This window comes from Thunnus maccoyii, chromosome 6 (assembly GCF_910596095.1).
Source record: "Thunnus maccoyii chromosome 6, fThuMac1.1, whole genome shotgun sequence".
NCBI classification, from domain to species: domain Eukaryota; kingdom Metazoa; phylum Chordata; class Actinopteri; order Scombriformes; family Scombridae; genus Thunnus; species Thunnus maccoyii.
In genome coordinates this window covers 3,568,559-3,589,259 of record NC_056538.1, presented here as the reverse complement: position 1 = coordinate 3,589,259, position 20,701 = coordinate 3,568,559, and the positions used below count along the sequence as shown (strand labels likewise).

Genomic DNA, 20,701 nt, shown 5'->3' with positions numbered 1-20,701 from the left:
TTGTATTGACTGAAGAACAGGGGAAATTGGGAATGAAAACCTGTCTCGGATATAGACTTGTTCCAAATAAAGGCCTGATTCTTTCTGCCGGTGAGGTAAGTACTGTAAAGCCCACTGCCAATATTTGAGACCTGTTACCTCTGATAATGTGCTGCCAAGTGTTGTCACCATATCAGTGACCCTTCCCTTTAACATCCATCACAACCCCCAGAGCTCTGGTCACCCACAACCCAGCAGGATGCAAGTCAACACAGCTCAATCATTTACCCAGTCTATGATAAACCCCATACAGGATTCAACCGGCATGATGAAACATCTGTTTTTCTACTTCCTCTTAATTTGCAAACATCCTTTAAAATTAGCTTTGGGGAAACAAGAAGCCAAATATTACAAGCAGCTAGTGAAGAGTGAGTCAGACATTTACTAATGACTAATCACCAATAAGTGAATATTTCCATTGGCCCTCAGTAAACCATATATGGCTGGTGTACAGGAGCAAGCATGTCGAAATATTACGCAACACCAATGTACAAACTAGTTCCAACAGAGTGTGTGTACCTTACTAAACTTTGTGATAAATAACATGTGTCTTCCTGCAAAGGACATGCTGTACCTCTGGTTAACTCAGAAAGTTGGCAAGATAGCTTCTGCCATGACATGCTGGTGTTTCTGTACCAATACAGATGTCTGAAGAGCATCCATCTACATCCATTAGTGGCTAATAACTGTGGCAGTGTGAGGAGATAGGAATGGAAGAATGTGATGAGTGCTGTGGGGAGACATTTTAGCTCTCCACTCATCTGAACTTTCACTGAACTCCTGTTGAGAAAAAAGAAAGAGCGAGGGATTACAAACAGTGCAGAGGCTTTGTTAACTGTCATAACTGTTCCATGACAGGAAACAAGTGAGCCGAGAGGACAGACAGAGAGCTGGCGAAATATGACAACGACATGATTCAGAGCAGCGAGACTGCAGCAGGGGCCAGCGGATTCAGAAATCAACCCTCTGTAGACTCACAAATGTCTAGAGTATGGTAAACAAAGAAATTAATAAAGTGTGTAATGCTGTGTGAGTCACTGCCTGTGGGCATGCAGTGATAGCAGATGACGAACAGCTTGAGGTATAAAAATATCCCCTGTACTGCCACGTAGTATATACAGACAACCTGGGGATATTCAAAGCAGCATTCTACTTGGTTTTGCAGACATTTTAAACTAAAAATAAACTAAAAAAAAATAAACCTGCATCAATTTTTCTTTTTCTCTTTTCTTTTGGCACTTTAGAGAAACACAACAAGCTTTGAACACAAAATTGTGAACACATATGAACTTTTAAAGGTCACATGGTGACCATGTTAGCAAACAGTTACCTATTTACACATCCAGCAGACACAGAGGAACATTAGCGTTCATTTGGAGTTGTGTTTCTGGTGACAAATGTACAGTGAGTCTGATATTTACTGTGCTTTTAACTTGTTTTGGTCTCCATCAACTCCTGAGAAGAATATCTGGCTATTTAGCTGCTAAATGCTAAAGCTAAATGTTCTTAAGCAGCTAGTTGCTAGCCTTGTCTGTCTGCTGTCTGGTGCTGGACAGGTAGCCAGCGTAAAGTTTAACGGAGCCATGTCACTAAAAAAATGCTTGCTGCATCTGTAAACAACACTAATGAGAGTGGTGAGAGTGAACAAAAACAGTATGTTTTGAGCCATGGAACCAAAACAAAGAGCTGAAAGATGCTAAAACATTTCAGTTGCTGTGAAGGACTTTGGCCCAAAATAAATGCAGTTGTCCAACAAAAAAAGCTATCCTAACTCAACTTTTGTGGCAGGAAAGTCAAAATTTATCATGGCATGTCGTTGAATGACACCTTTAGGGGTGAAATGAAGGCGGGTGTGTCGTAATTCTTGTCTGTGGAAGAGGAAATAGGCATGCTGATATTTTTGCAGTTCTACTACTTGCTTGGCATTACAAGTAGCTAATGGTCCAGAATATAAAAACTTGATGGATGTTTAGATTTATATTTAGATTATGGATGAAAAAAAAAAAAGATATCCTTCTGTTTGTCATGCAGGTAGGCTAGTGGAAGCTCTGTAGATTTTTCTTGTAAAAATATATGCAGAATATATGGATGTAGATAAATAATATGACTTCATCACCTCTCAGGTCCTTTTTATTGCCCATAAAAACATGAATGAACTTGCCAGGTGATTTTGTTCTTAGCTTAGAGGGAAAAGCATATGTCATGCACCTGAATATGTCTAGAGTGTATTACAGAGTGACCAGATGTCCCAGTTTGAAGGAGAACACACAGTGTCCTAATTCATCTCTGAGATGTTCTGCATATTTCCTGACTTCAGCTGCCAATCCTCCACGAATACAAAAACAGTAATATTTTTCAATGTATCCCAGATAGCCCAACCCACACATGAACAACCACTGACTCTTCAGCATAGAAATAACAGAATTATGAGCTTGTAAATCTGTCAGTCTGAACTTGTTGTGCTGGTTGCCACAACAACAAAGCAGCTGTAAGTGTTGCCTCATAGCAATCACCTACACCAATTCCTCTTGTCAAGAAACTATCAACTCTTCTGTCCGGCTGATAATCCAGCTGAGTGTACAAAATGTCTCATCAGTCTTGTTGTGGTAGATGTAAGGGAAGGTAAACTGACCTTTAGGTGAACAAACACTAACAAAAATAGATAAAACAATTGTGCCACACAATCTAATTAGTTGCTATTCTGGAGCTTTCACTCATATTACAGGATATTCATCAACAGATGCAGATTGTCCTTTTGTCATGGAATTGTAGATGTTGAACTTTTAATTTTTTCTGAACACTTTCAGGGCCTCTCATTCATGTTGACTTGAAAACTGAGGTTCAGGGTTCATTCTTGGCCTTGGATACAGTAAATTTTGAGGTGAGTTTGAGGTGAGACTATTTTGTCAACTGTTGTTTCAAGGTCAATAATGAACCTCAACAAACAAAGATTTTTTTCTAATCCATTCATTTACAGTTCTCCAAAATAACACAACGTTATAGACTAATTTTTGATGCTTTTCATTATGTTTTGTGGTACACAAGTTAATATTAGCTGGCAAAGATTGTAAACTGTAGTCTCCACATAAAAAATGTGAACACTGGGTAAGGGTGACTTCACTCTCTGCTACAATATATTCCTATAATGCTACAGAAATAGTGCTGGGTCATAATAATTTGTCATTTGGGGCTGCTATGCTGTGGCTGAGCCCCTGAGTATTGTAAATACTGCTGAGCAAACACAAAATGACGGATATATTTGCATTGATAGCGTCTGACATCAGAGCAGCTTGTGGAAACATGGAAAAATCCTGCCACAGGAAATCATGGATGTTACTCTGTTTACCCAACAACCTTAATCTCAGCAGATCAATGCACTAATGAGTACAGATGACTAACAGACGCACCATCCGTCTATTTTAACAGATGGTAAACAATGGTGAACTTTCAAACCAATCAATATTCCAGGCTGAAATCCATGTCAAATACACACATGGCCGATTTGAATAAAGAGCTTGACAAACTGTCAGAATACATGTCCTACAATACACGCAAAGACACATGTGCACACACAATGATAGTGTTAACAAATGGCAAATTGGCACCCAGTGCTAAATGGTTCATGCCTAAATGGTGACCATGGTTGTTTGGGCAACATCACTACATTGTTTATTGAAAGGTAATCTTGTAGGGAAAAAAACAGATTAGATTACCACCAAGTGCTTAAAAGACATAAAAAATTAAGAGTAATGTTCCATGAAAGCAACATTTTCTAACTTACCTCTATTCGTATCTAACCATGCAGACAATTTTGGTTTTATATGCCCAGATTTTGATACACCCACTGCTGAGATTTACTGTATGCCACAGCCCCAGTAAAATGGAGGTGAATGACATTTTGTTTGTGATGCTCTAAGCATCAAAAAATGACATTAGAATACCATCACGTTTCTCTCAAGAAGTAATGTCCCAGTTACTACTACTTTGAAGCTTTGAGCACCACAAACAAAGTGCAAGCAGAGCAGTGTAAGCAGACGGCTTGGCAGAAAATATCTCAAAACCTCGACTGATCCTCATGCCATTCCACGTCCAATTAAAAGGAATTTTCAAAATAGAGACAAAATGATTCAATATGTCTTTTATGTCCCATGTCTTTGTTAAATAAACAGTCATTCAGTAGAAACTAACTGATTCTGCTTTGCTGTGAATAATTTCAACAAAATCTCAAATCCAACATAGCGCTGTGAATAGAGTAGAGGTGCAGAAAGCATGACAGTCCCATACAAATAACACCAGATGGCATTTGATTGCCTGGCACTCTGATAATACCATCACCTACCAATAATCAATTGCTAGTTACATAATGAAACAGAAGGGCTGCTATTAGACACAGTGACACCAGAGTCCAGGTGTTTGTTTTAGATTGCAGAATCTTTCCCAGAACACCAATCCATAAGTAGTACTGGAAACTGCTTCAGTGTTTATATCTGAGCAATTTAACATCCGTCACTTTATCTTCATAGCACTAGCAAATTCCTCAGTCAGTAATGCTTTGCTCACACAGGACATAAAACAGCTGTATACTGTAGTATTGGCAGCTTGAAGAGAGCTTCATGGAGAAAAGTCAACAACAGCTTCCTAATAAATCATTGGCAGAAGTTCTCCTCACGGCTTTCACATGTTTTTCAAATAATAAATTAGACAAAACATAGTCCGTGCTTAATCTTCACTAACTTTTAAATCATTATGGCTCCTCAAAATGTTTTCATGAGAATCAAGAGTTTTGACAAGCAGCAACAACCATGACTGAGTACTGAAGACAAGCTTTGTGAAGACAACATTTGGATTTCATGTTTCCAGTAATTACTGTGACACGGGAGTGAGGAGTAAACCCAAATCCAAGCTTCAAAATATCCTATCACAAACCTTCCAGACATCAGGACAACATGTCTGTGCTTTTCAATAGGCTGTGGTTTTTAGAGGAAGCGAGTCACATCAGATCAGTCACACCGGCACCTGATTTGTATAGACTGAACCTTTGTTTTGTATAAAAATGTGGAAAAAAGACAGCATCAGTCAAAACTTGAAATTTAACTTGAAAATAAATGGAAATGAGAGAATTGCAACTCTCACCAGAATCAGTCTAAATGTATCACAAAGACATTTACTTTGAACCACAGTCATATGTTTTCACTTTTGTCAAAAGCAAAAAACGTATTGGCCAAAACAACTTACAAACTCCCCATGAACTCATGACCTCTTCACTAACTAACCCACGTGTTAGTTTTGGCCTTGTAAATATGTTTTCTCTGCGGTATGTCTGAGAGCTGTGGCTCTGGAGGGAAACTAAAGAAAGAATATGAGATGACAATGATTGATGTGCAGAGTTTGTTTTCACATTCATCTGCTGAATGAAGAAAGTTTCTCTGTGCTCACCTGAGTTTAAGACGTGTATCTACAAGCATGATTTGTGACATCACAACTAGTTTGGAGCTAATCGTGGTCCATTATACATCACACAGAAGTATGATGTGGAAATTTGAAGCCTCATGTGCACATTCACTGAGAACGGACTTTTCAGTGAAGGAGGAGACATCTTGTATCCAGCAATAAAAATATTGAAATGAATAATAATTATATATTCATAGATTTTGGATTTTCAATGAAGAACAGGACAGAAATTATAAGTCAAATCAGAGTAAGTACACAGGAAAAACTCTCTATATTGAACATTGTTTAAACATCAAAAACTTATTTATTTTAATGTTCAATGTCATTGCAAAAAGATAATTCGCTGCACTTCCCACTTAACTTTATATCATCAATTTTCTTCACTGTCTTCAAACATTTTTGATCACAGTCACATTTATGATTTTTCCTCAGTATCTTGATTTGTAGTTTGGTGTCATCTAGGAATGAGTGTCATGTCCTGACAAATATTTTGTTTTAAAAGGCAGCTGGTATTTCAAAGCCAAATTTAATCCTAGAGTTAGTTAGTACACATGTATCAACAGCACTATTAACGTCATCAGTATGTGCTTCTGTGGTGATAAGATTCAAAAATAACCACATACATATTATTCTTCTGGCAGGCTTTTCTGTGCAATCTGCACATGCATAAAAACACTCCAGACAGCAGAACTATCAGCACAGGTCATCAGCCACATGTGCTGTTGTGAACAAACCTCTGCAGCAGTGAGGAGGAGGAGGAGGGATGCAAACCCATGGGTGAGATGAAAGAGACAGCACTCACTCAACAGATGTTGCTGTACCCACACACACTCAAATGCATGTTTGTATTATCATAAAATGAAAACTAACTTTGTGGTCATGTTAAAAAAATCAATAAATTCTTCCTTTTGTTAAAATCCCTTTTCACTGGAAAACTAAATGCATTCGGTGAACCACGAAGAGGGAAAATGCTGATGAGCGATATAATTGTGAGGTCACTGGAAGAAGTGGCAGCTCTAAAAACAGAGTCAGATGACTGGAAAGCTTTGCAATATTATGATTGAGACAAAAATGATATTCCGAGTAGAGCAGTGCACGCATGAAACAAAACAGCTGCTTGATGATTTACAGTGTGGGGCTTCCAGGAAAGACTCACATGCAACACGAACAGAAAAAAAAAAAATGTTGTGACAAGTTTTTTCAACAACACAGACTTCAACATGAATGAGATTTTCCGAAATCATGAAACTGTTTGATAAGGTTTGACCTCCTACAACAATAAAACACCAGCAGGCAGAGAGCAGGGAATGTTCCAGGAAGAATTGAGGAGGATAAATACAGGATAAATTACAATCACAGCTTGGCCCAGTTAGAACAAAAACCACCATTGTTATGATTCATGGCTGCTGGATCTTTGTATTTACTGTCCTCAGCAGGGAGAGGGATTTCCACTCAGGTCTGAAGCCAGGCCTGTCTGTGGGATTGTCCACACCTACAGGAGATAGTCATCATGTCTGGACAGGAATCAGCGTGAAATAGATGAGACGCAGCAAAAAGGTCACTGCCTAAACTCAACACACTGGAGCTGGTTGCACACACGTTCACTATGGCTTCAGATAGACATTTACAGTCACTATGTAGAACATTTTTATGTGATTTTTCAAATATTTTGATGACAGTTTATGTAGAAAAATTAATCCTTGTGAAAACTGTCACAGTGTCCCAATTCTGTTTTGCTATTACGACTAGAGGCCGCCAAAGTTGTAAAATTTGAAATTCTATCCAAACAAGTAGTTATATGCTTTTAGCCTGATAATCAGACATTTTGCTTCACTTCATTCATTCAGGCTGACAATGTGTACATGTTAGTTAAGGGGGATCTTTTGTTTTTTTTTTGCCCTAACCAATCAGTAGCGAGTAACATATCCATTCCACCTCCATCATTTCCAGTCAACACAGAAGCTGAGGCAGCAGTTGCTAAGAGCGGTTAATGTTTTTTTCACAATGATTGAAGACATTTTTTAAATAATTTTTTTGCCGCTCCAAACTTATCCATGATTGACACCATCCTTGTGGCCATGCAGCTAGCACACTACACAGGAAGATGATGTCAACATTCTTGATCCCACCAACAAAGTTCTGATTGGTTGACTCTTCAACCAGTTGTTAATAAACACCAGACCTATTTTAATCACTGAACAAATTGGTCATTGATTCAGAGGTATGGAATCTGGTTAAGTGGGTTCTTATCCGCTTCGTTGCCAAGAGTTAGATGAAAAGATTGATACCACTCTCATACCTGTACACTAAATATGAAGCTACCGTCAGCAGCCACCTAACTTAGTTTAGCTTAGCAGGACCAGTTGCCAGACAACCGGTGGAGACTCCAGGAAGGTACTGGTCCCGACCAGAAAATAGTCCAACCATAGTCTAACCATCCATACCTAAATATTTAACGTACACATACAGTATAAAAGTGGTATCAATCGTCTCATCTAACTCATCTAGCAAGAAAGTGAAAGGGTGTTTCCAAAAAAAAATCTAACTTTTCAAGTTCAGCAGTAGTTGGACAATGCTGACTACTTCTTGTAGCTGAAATTTGCAACATGACATCATTTCTCACGCATGAACATGCATGAGCCCTGTAGATATGAATCTGCAATTTGCAAATGACAATCATTTGTGAAATGTGACACTGCTAAAATTTGCGTGTAAGCAGTACTTGCAAATTACTTTTTTGAAATGTGCCCCCAGTTTCACATCCTTGCAACATTTGAAAAAAGCAGGACAAAATTATCTCTTTGTAACTCGGAAGTATCCTTGTGTTAGATTTGTTGAAACAAAGGACCTTTGTCTGAGGTGTTTATTAGACAATCATGTAGGTTTTATAACCCTGCACCAACATGCTGCATCAACAACAGCAGCACCTCTGTTGACACACTTCCATAATAAGCAACACCAAGTGGCTTCATACAAGGTTGTTGCAATTACTTTGCGAAGTGCCTGTGAGAAGAGAAGTTTCATCATTTCATCATCATTAGTTCTTATGTGCACATAAAGGTACACATAACTGCTTTGCTAGCATCAAAATTGCTTTTGATGCTGTCTTACTTCAACCTGTACCATTTCACCCAGCCTACTTCAAATGAATGACTTCTTTAAAAAGAAATTACCTTTATTAGTATTTATTTAGAAAATATGAAATAGGCTCAATTTGCTCTGCAACAATGGGGCCCAGGGTCACTTCAGCTTACCACTGCTCCTCTGAAGAATAGACAGATTCAGTTCCAGAGGAGGAAAATAAATGTTAGGTGTTTTCCTATTGACACACCATACATTACCTGTATCCTCACAAAAGTGTTCCTTGCCACCAACTGCCCTCCACCTACTGACGAAGATCTTAGTGTCATGCTGTAGTTGTCTTGGAAATCATCAAAGAGTTATTCAAAAATGTCTCATACCGCTTGTCAAGTGGTTTGTCTTCTGCAGCTAAAAGCTGAGAGCCTCTACCTGAAACTGGAGCTTATCAGGTTGAGACTGAGGCATGATCCTGGAACCTGCGTGTTCATCATCCAGACACCTGTGTATGAAAATGAATGTCAACATCTCAAGAAACGGGACTTATCTTAATGTACATCTATATCCAAAACACTTCCATGATTCTTTATGAAAGCTTGTCTCAGTTCAGACGTGGCATCTGGCCTCATGATAGTGACACAGCTATCCACCAACACTCTGAGGTGTGTGTGTGTGTACTGCATGACTGATGTTTGCATGTTGACAACATCTCCCATGGTGTAGTTGCTAGAGGCTCTTTCAAACTTCCAGTCATCTAAGTCAAAATATAATAAATGAATGTTGTGCAAAATCACATTTCCCACATGCTGATTTTCCTAAGTGTTTTCTCATAACCCACCAGTCATGAACTGCAAAGTGAAATACAACGCCTTAGTATCTTTGTATCAATCAATCATTTATATAACAAGTCATACATCAAATGCAACTAAGTGCTGAACATAAAAAGAGTTAAAAAGAACATACGTTTAAATAAAAAACATTTCAGAGGACCTGAGGGGTCTAGTGGGTACACATCTTAAAACCACAAGTAGTCAGGAGTGAGACCATTTAGTGATTTGTAGACCAATAAAAGAATCTTAAAAATCAATTCTAAAACTAACAGGTAGCCAGTGCAGTGATTTCAAAACAGGTGTAATGTGTGCTCTCCTTCTGGTCCTGGTCAGCACACGAACAGCTGAATATCATTTAAGTTGAAGTTGATTTATGGCTTTTTTTGGTAGACCAGAAAGGAGAGCCTTACAATAATCCAGCCTACTAGTGATGAAAGCATGCACTAGTTTCTCAGAAATGGCCTGGGAGAGAAACAGACGCAATATTTTTATTTTTAGTGATAAAAGAAGAGAAGAGACTCGGTCACATTCCTGATGTGGACATTGAAGGTCAAATGAGAGTCTAGGATGACACCCAGGTTGTTAGCTTGGTGGCTGGGACTGAGTGCCAGTGACTTCAACTTAGAGGTAATTTTCTCTCTCTGTGCTTCTGTTCCAACGAAGAGTATCTCTGTTTTATCCTGGTTGAGCTGAAGGAAGTTCTGAGCCATCCAAGCATTAATGTCTAAAATACAATTGTGGAGGGCATCTATGGGGCTCGTTTCATCAGGAGACACAGCAATATAGATTTGATTATCATCAGCGTAACTAAGAATTGATGCCATGTCTCCTAGGAGGACATTCAGGCAGGAAGTAGACGACTGCTGCTCACACTGTGCTTACTGAAACTGCAAAAAAAAATTAAAAATGGAGTACAGTTCTTACCGTTGCTGATTACATGAAGACAAACCATGGATTGCTGCACCAGCATCTGTACAAAACAGCACCAACTTGCTGAGGGGTACACGCTCTGTACTTGGATAAAAATATCAAAGAGTAGACACATGAAGTGTGTAAGAGTAGCTGGTCTTTATCAATCTTTACACAGGCAGCATAATGAAAGCAGTGCATCAGTAGCACAGCAGCATCTCCAGCCCAGACCTCTGTAGCCTGCTCCTCATCTCTGCTTTAAGCTAGCAGCTTGAGGCTATATTAGCTGCTACAATAACCCATCTGTATCTGTGTAGTCAAGTAAAGTGAGTCAAGTTGCATTGTGGGTAATTTGACCAGGAAGAAGAATGCATAATATGATATCTCTGGTTCTGTTTCATGGACTTCGATCCTTTCTGTCCTTCATGAGTCCGGTAATGTTACGGTAGTGCAATGCTAAACTGGTGGAGCACTTAAGTAATGTGTAAATCTGTTGCCTACAAACAAAAGCAAATCAACTAATTCTAGTGTCAGTTTTATGGGGCACAAACAATATATTTAACATAACTGCCAATCCTTTGTAGGCATTACTTTGTTTTATTTATATCTGCACATATGGAGGTGTGTGTTTCAGAGTTAGTAGATTACACTAACCTACCGAAATTGTGTCTACTGTATCCCACTACCTCTTAACTTTAAACGAGTTATAGTTTAGCAAGCTAACATTACATTTATCAGTTGGTGCAGTTACTGGTTGTAAATATTAAGTAGCAACTAATCTCTATGTAAGGAGTATATGTGGTTCAAACTGTTTTAATTTTGTGATGTGTAAGTCTCCACTTAAACACTTAGTTTTAACTATACTGAAGTTAAATTTACGAACAGCTGGTGCAACCAGCTCCAGCTAACAACCTTGAAAAAGTCACAGGATATGGTGCAAAACTTGTTTACTAGCTTAACTCAGCACAAACTGTATACTGCACGCTGATTGGAAAAATTCTTCTGAGTAACAGTTCTTCTAATGTAAAAACGTGACAAATACTTATTTTAAAATAACTGATTTAGAACCAGTGTGTTGAGGTTAAAACTTTTATTGTGGGTTTACTATTACACATAAAGCTGATTTCTTCCTACAGTAAATTAAGTGGGTCTTTGTAGGCTGATCCAGATTTCAGTTCACCTCGGGTAGTGGCACTCAACTCCAATGACAGCACTCTGACTCCTTATGATGTTACTTTTGCCAAACACTTTGGGGTTGTAGACCAGTGTAAAGGCATAAATGAAGGCATCCTCAATCATCTAAGGAATAAAAAAGAACTGTTTAAAAATCTGATTGACATTACTTGAGTGAAAGGGGGAAATCCAATGCACTGTATACATTAAAACCTCTTACCACAAGTGTGCTGCCACAGCTGTGCAGCTCAGATTCAAAGATCAGCACATGAGACAACTCGTCAATCTCAGTGGCTGAACAACCACCAAGTGTGATTTCCTCTGGCTTTATCAGCTTTCCAAGGCCCAGCAGGTCCTGACTCACTTCCACTTGGATCCTACTTTCCCCGCACCTCAAAGCAACACAGTTGGTTGCCACCACCGGCTGCCGCAGTTTAAACTTTGGGGGATGCTTGTACACTGGATCCACTGGATCATCTGGAAACTTCCAGGAGAATGGCTTGACTGCTCGCTGGATCTGCTTTGACTGGAGCCTGCCAGCTTGTTGAGAAGACTCCCTGGAGTGCTCTCTCTCAGGTTCTGCTCCTGGCTCAGCTTCCACCTCTGCAGGCTTCTGTGCATCGACCCCCCAGTAGGTTGGTACACTTATACTGAGAAATCGAGCATCACTAAGCCTGACACATGCAAGCACAAAGCCAAACACAATGAGCTGCCTGGACCCCATTGTTGCAAACAGAGTATTTACTATGCAGCTCTCTTAAGCATGACTGCTGAGGCAGACAAAGGAAGTGACTCCTCCCTCTCCTTAATGAACTGAATCCCTTTCCACACTTGTGAATCTCACAGCTGCACATCTCACACTAATTGGTCAGTCTACAATGAAATGATTTGTACAGTGGCTGCATGAAATTCAGCTATCCAGTATTATTCAACAGGTGCACCACACATTGCAGACAATGTTCCATTCATTTCAAAAGGTGTTTTGAAAGACTACATATGTAGAGGGCAAACTGAATGCATTTGTATAAGCATATGTCTTGCTGTTTAATAGACATTCATTCATGCAAACCTTTATTTATATAGGAAAAACTCACTCTCTCCACTATTTTTCCAGGAGACACCATTTAATATCACAAACTAAGAAGAGTAAAATTAAAAATAAAAGATAATAAATGATGATAATAATAATGATGATGGTGAAAAGTAGCTATAAGTACATTTACTGAAGTACTCTACTGAAGTACATTTTTGACATATTTGTCTTTTGCTTTGTAGTTCTACTGTACTACATTTCAGAGAAAGAGAGAAATATTGTACTTTTTAGCTGTGAGTTTACATATAAGGATCTTATATATAACAAAATATGAGATGATTTTATAAATTAGGGCTACAACTAACAATTGTTTTCGTTGTCAACTAATGATAATCATTTTCTTAAGTAATCAATAATTAGTCTATTAAATGTAATTAATTAAATTAAATGTAATTAAATGTCTTCAGTGTTTTTTTCAGATCCACAGTCCAAAATCAAGAATTTACAGAAAACAGAGAAAAATCCTTGCTTTGAAATATTGGAACCAGCTTTTTGAGAAAATAACAATTAATCAATTATCCAGTAGTTGCCAATTGATTTTCTGCCAATCAAGAAAAAAACAAAACATAAATAACATTATAAACTGCTTTAGTATTGCTTTACATAGATCTACTCAGCAGTGTGAAGTCATTAAAATTACTGTCTTGACTTCTTTCTTGAGCAGCTCCATTATGAAAATGCTTACATGTTGTTAATGCATGATCAATAATAATGATCCAATGATAGCCTATAAAAAATATATGAAATTAACAGAGGAGGGGCCATTCTGCTTCTATAATGAGTACTTTTACTTTTGATATTATACTAAGTACATTTGACTGATAATACTTAAATATTTTTATCTGAGTAAAAGATCTTAGCACTTCCTCCACTGCTGAATAAATCCAAGACAGGTATAAATCATAATTTATTTAAAGACATCTGTATATTTTTTATTCAAATAAATCATCTAGTTTAACTAATTCCACATAAAGTGTGAATGTATGACCATCTCTGCAGGCCTCTGCTGCAGCATTATGAATGATAAATGTAGAGACCACAGATGGAAACATACCCACATTTCCAAGTGATTTTTTTTTTATTACAGTAAGCCAGAATGCTGACAGTACTAACAAAGTCAGTTAGGATATATCATGCATATGATTTTATGTTTTTGTGTGAGCAGAAATCGTGAGTGCACTGATTCATAATTCAAAAAGACTGGGAGATGGGGTTTTTGGAGAGTTTGGAAATTTTGAAGGAGACGTAATAATAACAGATAAACTAAAGTTAGATAACCAAAATGAAGCCTCATTATAATGATGTCTACTGATGCGTGTTGGTTCTGAGGAATTTGTCATTTCATCTTGTGGATCTTGGACGTCCTCCATCCTGATGCTGTTCATGCAGTATGCAGCGTGAGGCAGGTTGCTCTCTTGTTCTCATCATTTATCTTTGCAAATGGCACGTTTGCGTAGGATGCCTGAAATAACACCACATCTCAAGGTCGGGGGGTGTGCAGTTACCATGGCAACAGTACATAAGTAATGAAAAATGCCTGTCAGTCAGACTGCAGGATGCTGCGAGTTAGTGGAAAGTGAAAGGTATGATGTGACAGTCCAAAGGGAGAGTCCAAACCTTTTCATAATACAAGGCTTTCTGTTTTAATGCTACATACATTATATGTTAGAGTGTACAATGTCACACAAAAGGGGGCAGTAGTTTAAACTTGTCCATATGTCCAAAAATGACATATGGACATGATGTAATATGAGATATTATAGCTTATGAATAATAAAAGAAAAAAAAAATATTATATCAATTAACCAAAATGTACTACCACATGTAGTAATTTAATAATTCGGTGCCTTGTTAAAACTCAACTCATTACTGCACATTAGTTATAGTTATTTTATCTTTTATTATTATTATCTTCAAATGTTTATTTTTTCATGATTGCATGACAAATGTGCATTTTGATAATATAATATAATATAATATAATATAATATAATATAATATAATATAATATAATATAATATAATATAATATAATATAATATACATTTGCGTATTTAATGAGATATTCCTGAGGAATATAATTTTTTAAGCTATCAAAAACAGATGGTTTGGCACTTGGAGAGAGACACATGACTGACATAATATTATCTCCTTATTAGGTTGATATGGCAAACTTGTTAGCAAACAGTTGCCAATCCACACATCCAGCAGATACAATAACAAATTTCTGTGAGCGCATCACTATGACCCTTTCACACTCAAGTAATCATATGATCGATTGTTAATATACAAATATTGATTATAGCTGCTTTAAAGACAAATTTGATTTGTATCTGCTCCTTTAATACTATCAAAACAATTCATAAGTCAAATTGTGTAGAATTCTTTCTACATGGGTGTAATCACTTTTTGTATCGTTATAGTTTTTGAATTATTACATTAAAAACAATCCTATAGACATACTGTACATTGTCCATTCAAATTTCAAAATCCTCACCTCACTGATTACTCTATATGGTGGCATATACAATTTATCACTTACATATTGCAGTCTATGTAGGCTCAGCACAGCACACTTCATATTTTTCTAAATCTTCAGGATTCAACACTGATTTATCATAATACATTAAAGTCCAATTGAAATCACGGTGAATCATCCGTCTTTGCAGTCAAAAAATAATGTCAACATATTTTTAATTGTTAAAAGTTTTGTATTAGAATGGAGAAAGGGTCTTAGGGGAAATATCAGAAATGCTCCTTTTTGTCTCAGCCAACTGGGGGTTGGTGTCAGAATCTAGCCTGCTAACTGACTTTAGCGGTTCACTTTTCCCCAGTGAATGTTTGTTTGGTGGCTTGTTCAACAAGCTAATGTGCAGGACAAGATGTGTGTTCATGTTTGTAAGTTAGATAAGAAGGAGACTTCAGCAGGAAAGCTGATGTGGGTTGTTGTTCAGAGTCTGTGGCACTTCTGTTGTGTAGCAGGATGCAACCAGGCCCTGTTGCTCTCATTGCTCCCTCCTGCTTTGGGTCTCTCTCAGACCTGAAGGAGGTTGCTGGCCTGTTGCAGGTCAGATAACCTCTGGAACAGCCCCAGCCCTAAAAGAGGGATCTGTTCATTTGGGTCTGAGGAGCATCTTTCTATCTGAAGGAGGTTGAATGGGGAATAAACCCCCAGACACCAAGCTGTCCAAACCAGTCAGGGCCCCCCCTATCAGCCCTCAACCACCTGTGCCCAGTATGAGATGGCGCCATCATGCAGAGCTATCTTTTGGTTCTGGGAAATGAAACTTCACATAATAAATAAATATGCAAACCAGTCAGTAAATAAAATAAGTAAGTTAAAAAATAATAAGAGTAAATAAAAACTAATAGACATCCAAACGCTAAAACTAGTAGACAAAAAAGGCAGTTTCATTTCAGTTGGACTTTAAAGCCAATTCAATTGTTTTTTTAAGTTTCCATTCACTCCCATAGCTCAGCCAACTCATTCAGGACAGTGAATTTTCATATGACTATAAATCATCATGCCAATATAGTGTTTCATGATGTCTTAATTGTTTGTTTAAGGAGGACATGTTATGCTTTTTGTGATTTTCTATTATTTATATACTGTTACCTAGATCATGATGAATTGTTCCTGTCTTGTACTGCAACTCTGCAACATCAGCAGACTCATCAGCTAAGCTTCAAGGAAGCTCAGCATTATATTTGTAAAGAGGAAGACGTAGGAATTAAAATTCATTGGAGACAGGGTGAGACATGTCATCTGGGAGTCAGTTGGGCAGGATGGATCCTGAATAGGAGAACTGAAAACAGACATGACGTTATCTATAAGTCTGTATTTGATAGATTAAGAAAAGAACAGTAACGCCCACTTAAGGTGTATAAAACTCTGTTACAAGCGCTCCACTGGGAGCCTTTTTCTATGTAACCTCATCCTGTGTGTTCGCTCCTTCTTGTACAAGAAAATAAATTCTGTTAAATTTTGATACTTCAGCTCCAGTTTCTATTGTTTTAAAGGTTATTACAGAAATTCATTTAACAGTTAAGATGTTGGATATCTATGCTAAACATGGTCAAAGTTTCAAAACTTGACGTTAGCGTATGTAGAAATGCTCCCTGCAAGTCAAAAGCGAGGGTTTCAACCTGTTCTGAAGACTTCATTTGCAGCAGTTTTTTCTACCTCGCAGATTAGCTGACGTCAGATAGTCAGGCATGCCCATAAATGGTGGTCTGTTCTGTAGCCTTGGTTGCTAAGGTTATTTCTAAGGTTTTTCCATGCATTGTTCGCATTGTCAACACTCATATTTTGGATCGGATTTTTGTTTAAACATGTACGAATGTATTTGAGAAGTTGTCATTTCAAGTAAAGAACAAAAGCAGTGAAATCCTACTACTATAGTTTGTTTCATGGTTTGTTGAGGGGCACCTTCTGGGAGCTGGCCGATCTGAACAGAGCGGGCTCATCAGCAAGCAGGCCTTAAAGAGACAGGAGCTAAAAAGGCCTGTTTCAGACAGAGGCTGGACTGATTTGCTGCATAAAGGGCGGTGTAAGATAAATAAGGTGTTTAATCATGCAAAGATATTCCAGTAGAGCCAGAGATTAAAAAAGTAGCCTGTAAATGTGCATGATGATGTCCTTTAATATTGGTCATTTTAGAAGGTATAGTCTATCAATGCCACAGTAGAGGGGAGAGAGGACAGCATGACTCTGCCACTACATCTGTCTAACAGCTGCATTATGTAGCCTACATTTTACACCGCTGCCCAGGGGGCTTTGCCATGCATGTCCCTGAATGCGTCAGTGAGCCTATTGATGAACAGAGGGCACCGGGGGCACCAGGGAAACCAGAAACTAGACAGCAAAAGCCATTCCAGTCAGTGATCAAACTGAATCAGGCCCTCTGCATTTTCAACCATAGTCCATGGTAAAATAAACACATTTAAATCAAACTCAGAATGAGTAATGGTGCATGTGGGTGAATATGTACTGTACTGGCCAAGAAATTACATGATTTAAACACAAGACTGATCACATAGAGTTTAATTTTGTACACACACAGCCACACACTCCCATTATAAATGCATCCAAACATACGTATGTTCACCCTCGTGCTTGTGCTTGAATCAATGGCATGATTTTAAACTTTAATCTTCAAAGGCGTTTTCCTCCAAATCAAAATGATGCATTATACATGAAATATTAACCATAAGACAGACACGAGAAATACTGTACTTCACATGTGGTGCCTTACAGCCAAACACTGTGCAGAATGAAATATGTGTGTGTCAGGATATCCCTCTCTCCAAAGCAGCAGTGTGACTGAGGAGTGATGTGTGTGAGGCTCAATGCCAGCAGTGTTCAGTAAGGCAGCTGCTGGGCGGAGTGTTTTATATCTATAGAGGGCAAGTAAGGGCAAATATCAAAAAAGTAAATTTTACAGTACATCTCTTTTAATCAGACACACAACAAAGCCCTGAAATACAGTATAGTCTTATACTACTATAGTATTTCCTGCAGTGCATGAGTCATATGCAAATGGAACATATCACAATAGGAGCTCAGAGAGTTGAAACCTGCTTTTAAAGAAGGGCAATTAATACATAATACTGTCTCACATTTTACGATAATTAAATCCTTTTTTTTTCATCAAATACCATTTGCAATCAATTATTGAACTTGTTTTAATGTCACGGGTCTTGATTCAAGTAAGACATTGGATGAAGTTGAATTCTGAAAATATGTTTTCATGGTGTGATGGAGGTGAGTGTAATGAATGGACAGGCAGTAGTGTGAACCTGGTGAACCTGAGAATTCATGTCTTATTGACCTCTAAACTGAGCTGATTCTCAACCTTATCTTATCGTTTTTAATTTTCCCAATTCCCAGTTTTTACTTTAAAAAATAAGTATAGTATAAAGTAGTAGTAAGTATAGTATAAAGTACTACCAGTACTACTGCTACTGTTATAATTACTTCAACTGCTTCTGGGACATGCAAGAAGACAGGTGCTATTTTGTTAAAACTTTAATTAAAGCAGAATATGTTTATTTTTTTGCCCTCATGTAACAACAGAGGGTCACATGAGTAAAAAAGGTATCTTACTGCTCACCCTAAGTGCCTCAAGTGCTCCTGAAGTCAATGTCCAATATTCTAATAATGTGTTTTTTCTACCATAAACCCTAATTTCAGAGTCATAACATAATAATAATTGTTGTAGCATTAATCCTCATCACCATCATCACCATATATCCCAATCATATTGTCATTAATGGCTGCAGAAATCAATTCATGCTCACTCATCAAGATTTAATGAACAGTGTTTTCACATTGGGGATATTTTTGACATCAGCTGCTAAAAATGGCCTTAACATCAATAACAGTGAGTTTTACTGTACTTTGATATCAGCAGTTTTTAGATTAGCTGTCACACTTTTCAAACATTCAGCATAAACACAAGAGAGCATCAACAAGCATGTATTTTTAGTTTTAGACAGAAGTAACACTATCTTTAGATATGGAAAGGTAGAGAGGGTGGTTGTGCCCCTGCTATGGCAAACTAAAAAACAAAAACTTTCAGTGGCTTATTTAACAACCATACCTTGTCATTAACACAAACGGCAACTTAATAAAGCATGTATACAGGGTGAAGAGGTTCAGAGACCTTTTGGTTAAACATTAGATACTGAATAGCACAAAAATCCTAAACACTGTAGCTGAGTCTGTGCTTTGTCAAATGGTTATCCAGCAGTGTAATGGACCCATTCATCATCTGAAGATGCTTCCAGGAATATGAGAGTGACTCAAGAGGCCGACACACTCTCAGACCTCAACACAGCAGAGAGATGAACAAGAGATTCACAGCCCAGAGCGGCCAAACCAAACACTGGCTCTAGAGAGAGCCTTTCCTGTTTTTTGTGAGTTTCACGGCCACTGTAGGTTCTCCTATACACTCGGAAGGGGAGGGGGAGGCAAAGGATATTCAGTTGGTTACAATCTGCAACCTCACTGCTAGATGCCACTAAATCTTAGACAATGGTCCTTTAATTGCCAGTATAAACAGGAGGAATGATTACAGCGAGGAAAACCTCTTTCAGTGTTCATGTGGGCACCTGACTGTTGTTTTAAGACACACTTGAAAATTTATGAACCTGTCCTTTAATGCTTCTGAGAATTCAGGCTGTTCCTAAATCACAACTACACTTCTACACTGTACTAAGCAGGACTACTGTATAAAGTGGGAAGTGAGTGTTGGTTAAAGGGACATTCTGTGTGACCTTTCCCGTCATTCAGCAACGTGTAGGAACTGCAATAACAATGACAGCATCAATCTGCCTGGAGCTATTGTGACTTCTAATTGACACAAACAAAGTGTCATTTACACCTTTACAAGTTAATTAGAGCACAGATCCAGACAGAAATGACTGCAACTGAGGTAATACGCGTCCATGCAAATCGCTGACATGACAGAACTGCTTCGCCACTTCCTTTTTTGGCTTAGGAATGACGTTTTGTAAGTTTCAGAGTTGAAAAGTGTTGCAGCACTGGTGGTCTGCTTGTCAAGTTGTTTGTCAAAAACTGATCAACAAATCTGAACTGGTTGTCTCTTTAAAGTCACAGCCAAACTTTAAGCTGTAAATGTAGAAACTAACAGTACATTGCTTTCATATGGAAGTCATAGACTGGCATCTCTGACTGATTTAATGGCCAGGCCGAGTCAACAACCAAAAAACAATAACTGCGCTTCTATTGTAGTTACGTAACGTTTATACAGGCCTCCAGGAACTGCAGTGAGCCTGTTGGAGCTGAGGTACGGTGCTGATATGGCAGCTGTTTCCTTTGGTGGTTTACAAGCTTAAAGGCTGGATATCCAAAGAGCTGTTATGTTATAAAGCTGTCAATTTGGAGGTAAGCAGAGCATCTCAGTGGAACAGAGAGCCTGATGCTAATGGGGTGCTATCTTAAATGACTCAAAACAGCTTGAATGCACTTTGCCCATAGTGAGAGGACTAATCACAGCACATTATATCTGTCATAATGTATCATAACTATGAGCTATTTGTGACTGTTAACCATTTCAAGTCAGTGCTTGAGAATTTTTTTTTTTTTTTTTTTTAAATATCACTGCA

The 20,701-nt window shown here is 38.0% G+C and overlaps 1 protein-coding gene across 1 annotated transcript; it reads right to left on the bottom strand.

The window, feature by feature from the left end:
* Nucleotides 1-11,382: 11,382 nt before the first annotated feature.
* On the bottom strand, nucleotides 11,383-12,262 carry LOC121898846 (zona pellucida sperm-binding protein 3-like). The gene is made up of 2 exons (XM_042414306.1): nucleotides 11,701-12,262; nucleotides 11,383-11,606 (listed from the first exon to the last, which is right to left on the bottom strand). Exons 1-2 carry the CDS (start codon nucleotides 12,202-12,204, stop codon nucleotides 11,484-11,486), a joined length of 627 nt encoding a protein of 208 aa, XP_042270240.1. The 5' UTR covers nucleotides 12,205-12,262; the 3' UTR covers nucleotides 11,383-11,483.
* Nucleotides 12,263-20,701: the final 8,439 nt, after the last annotated feature.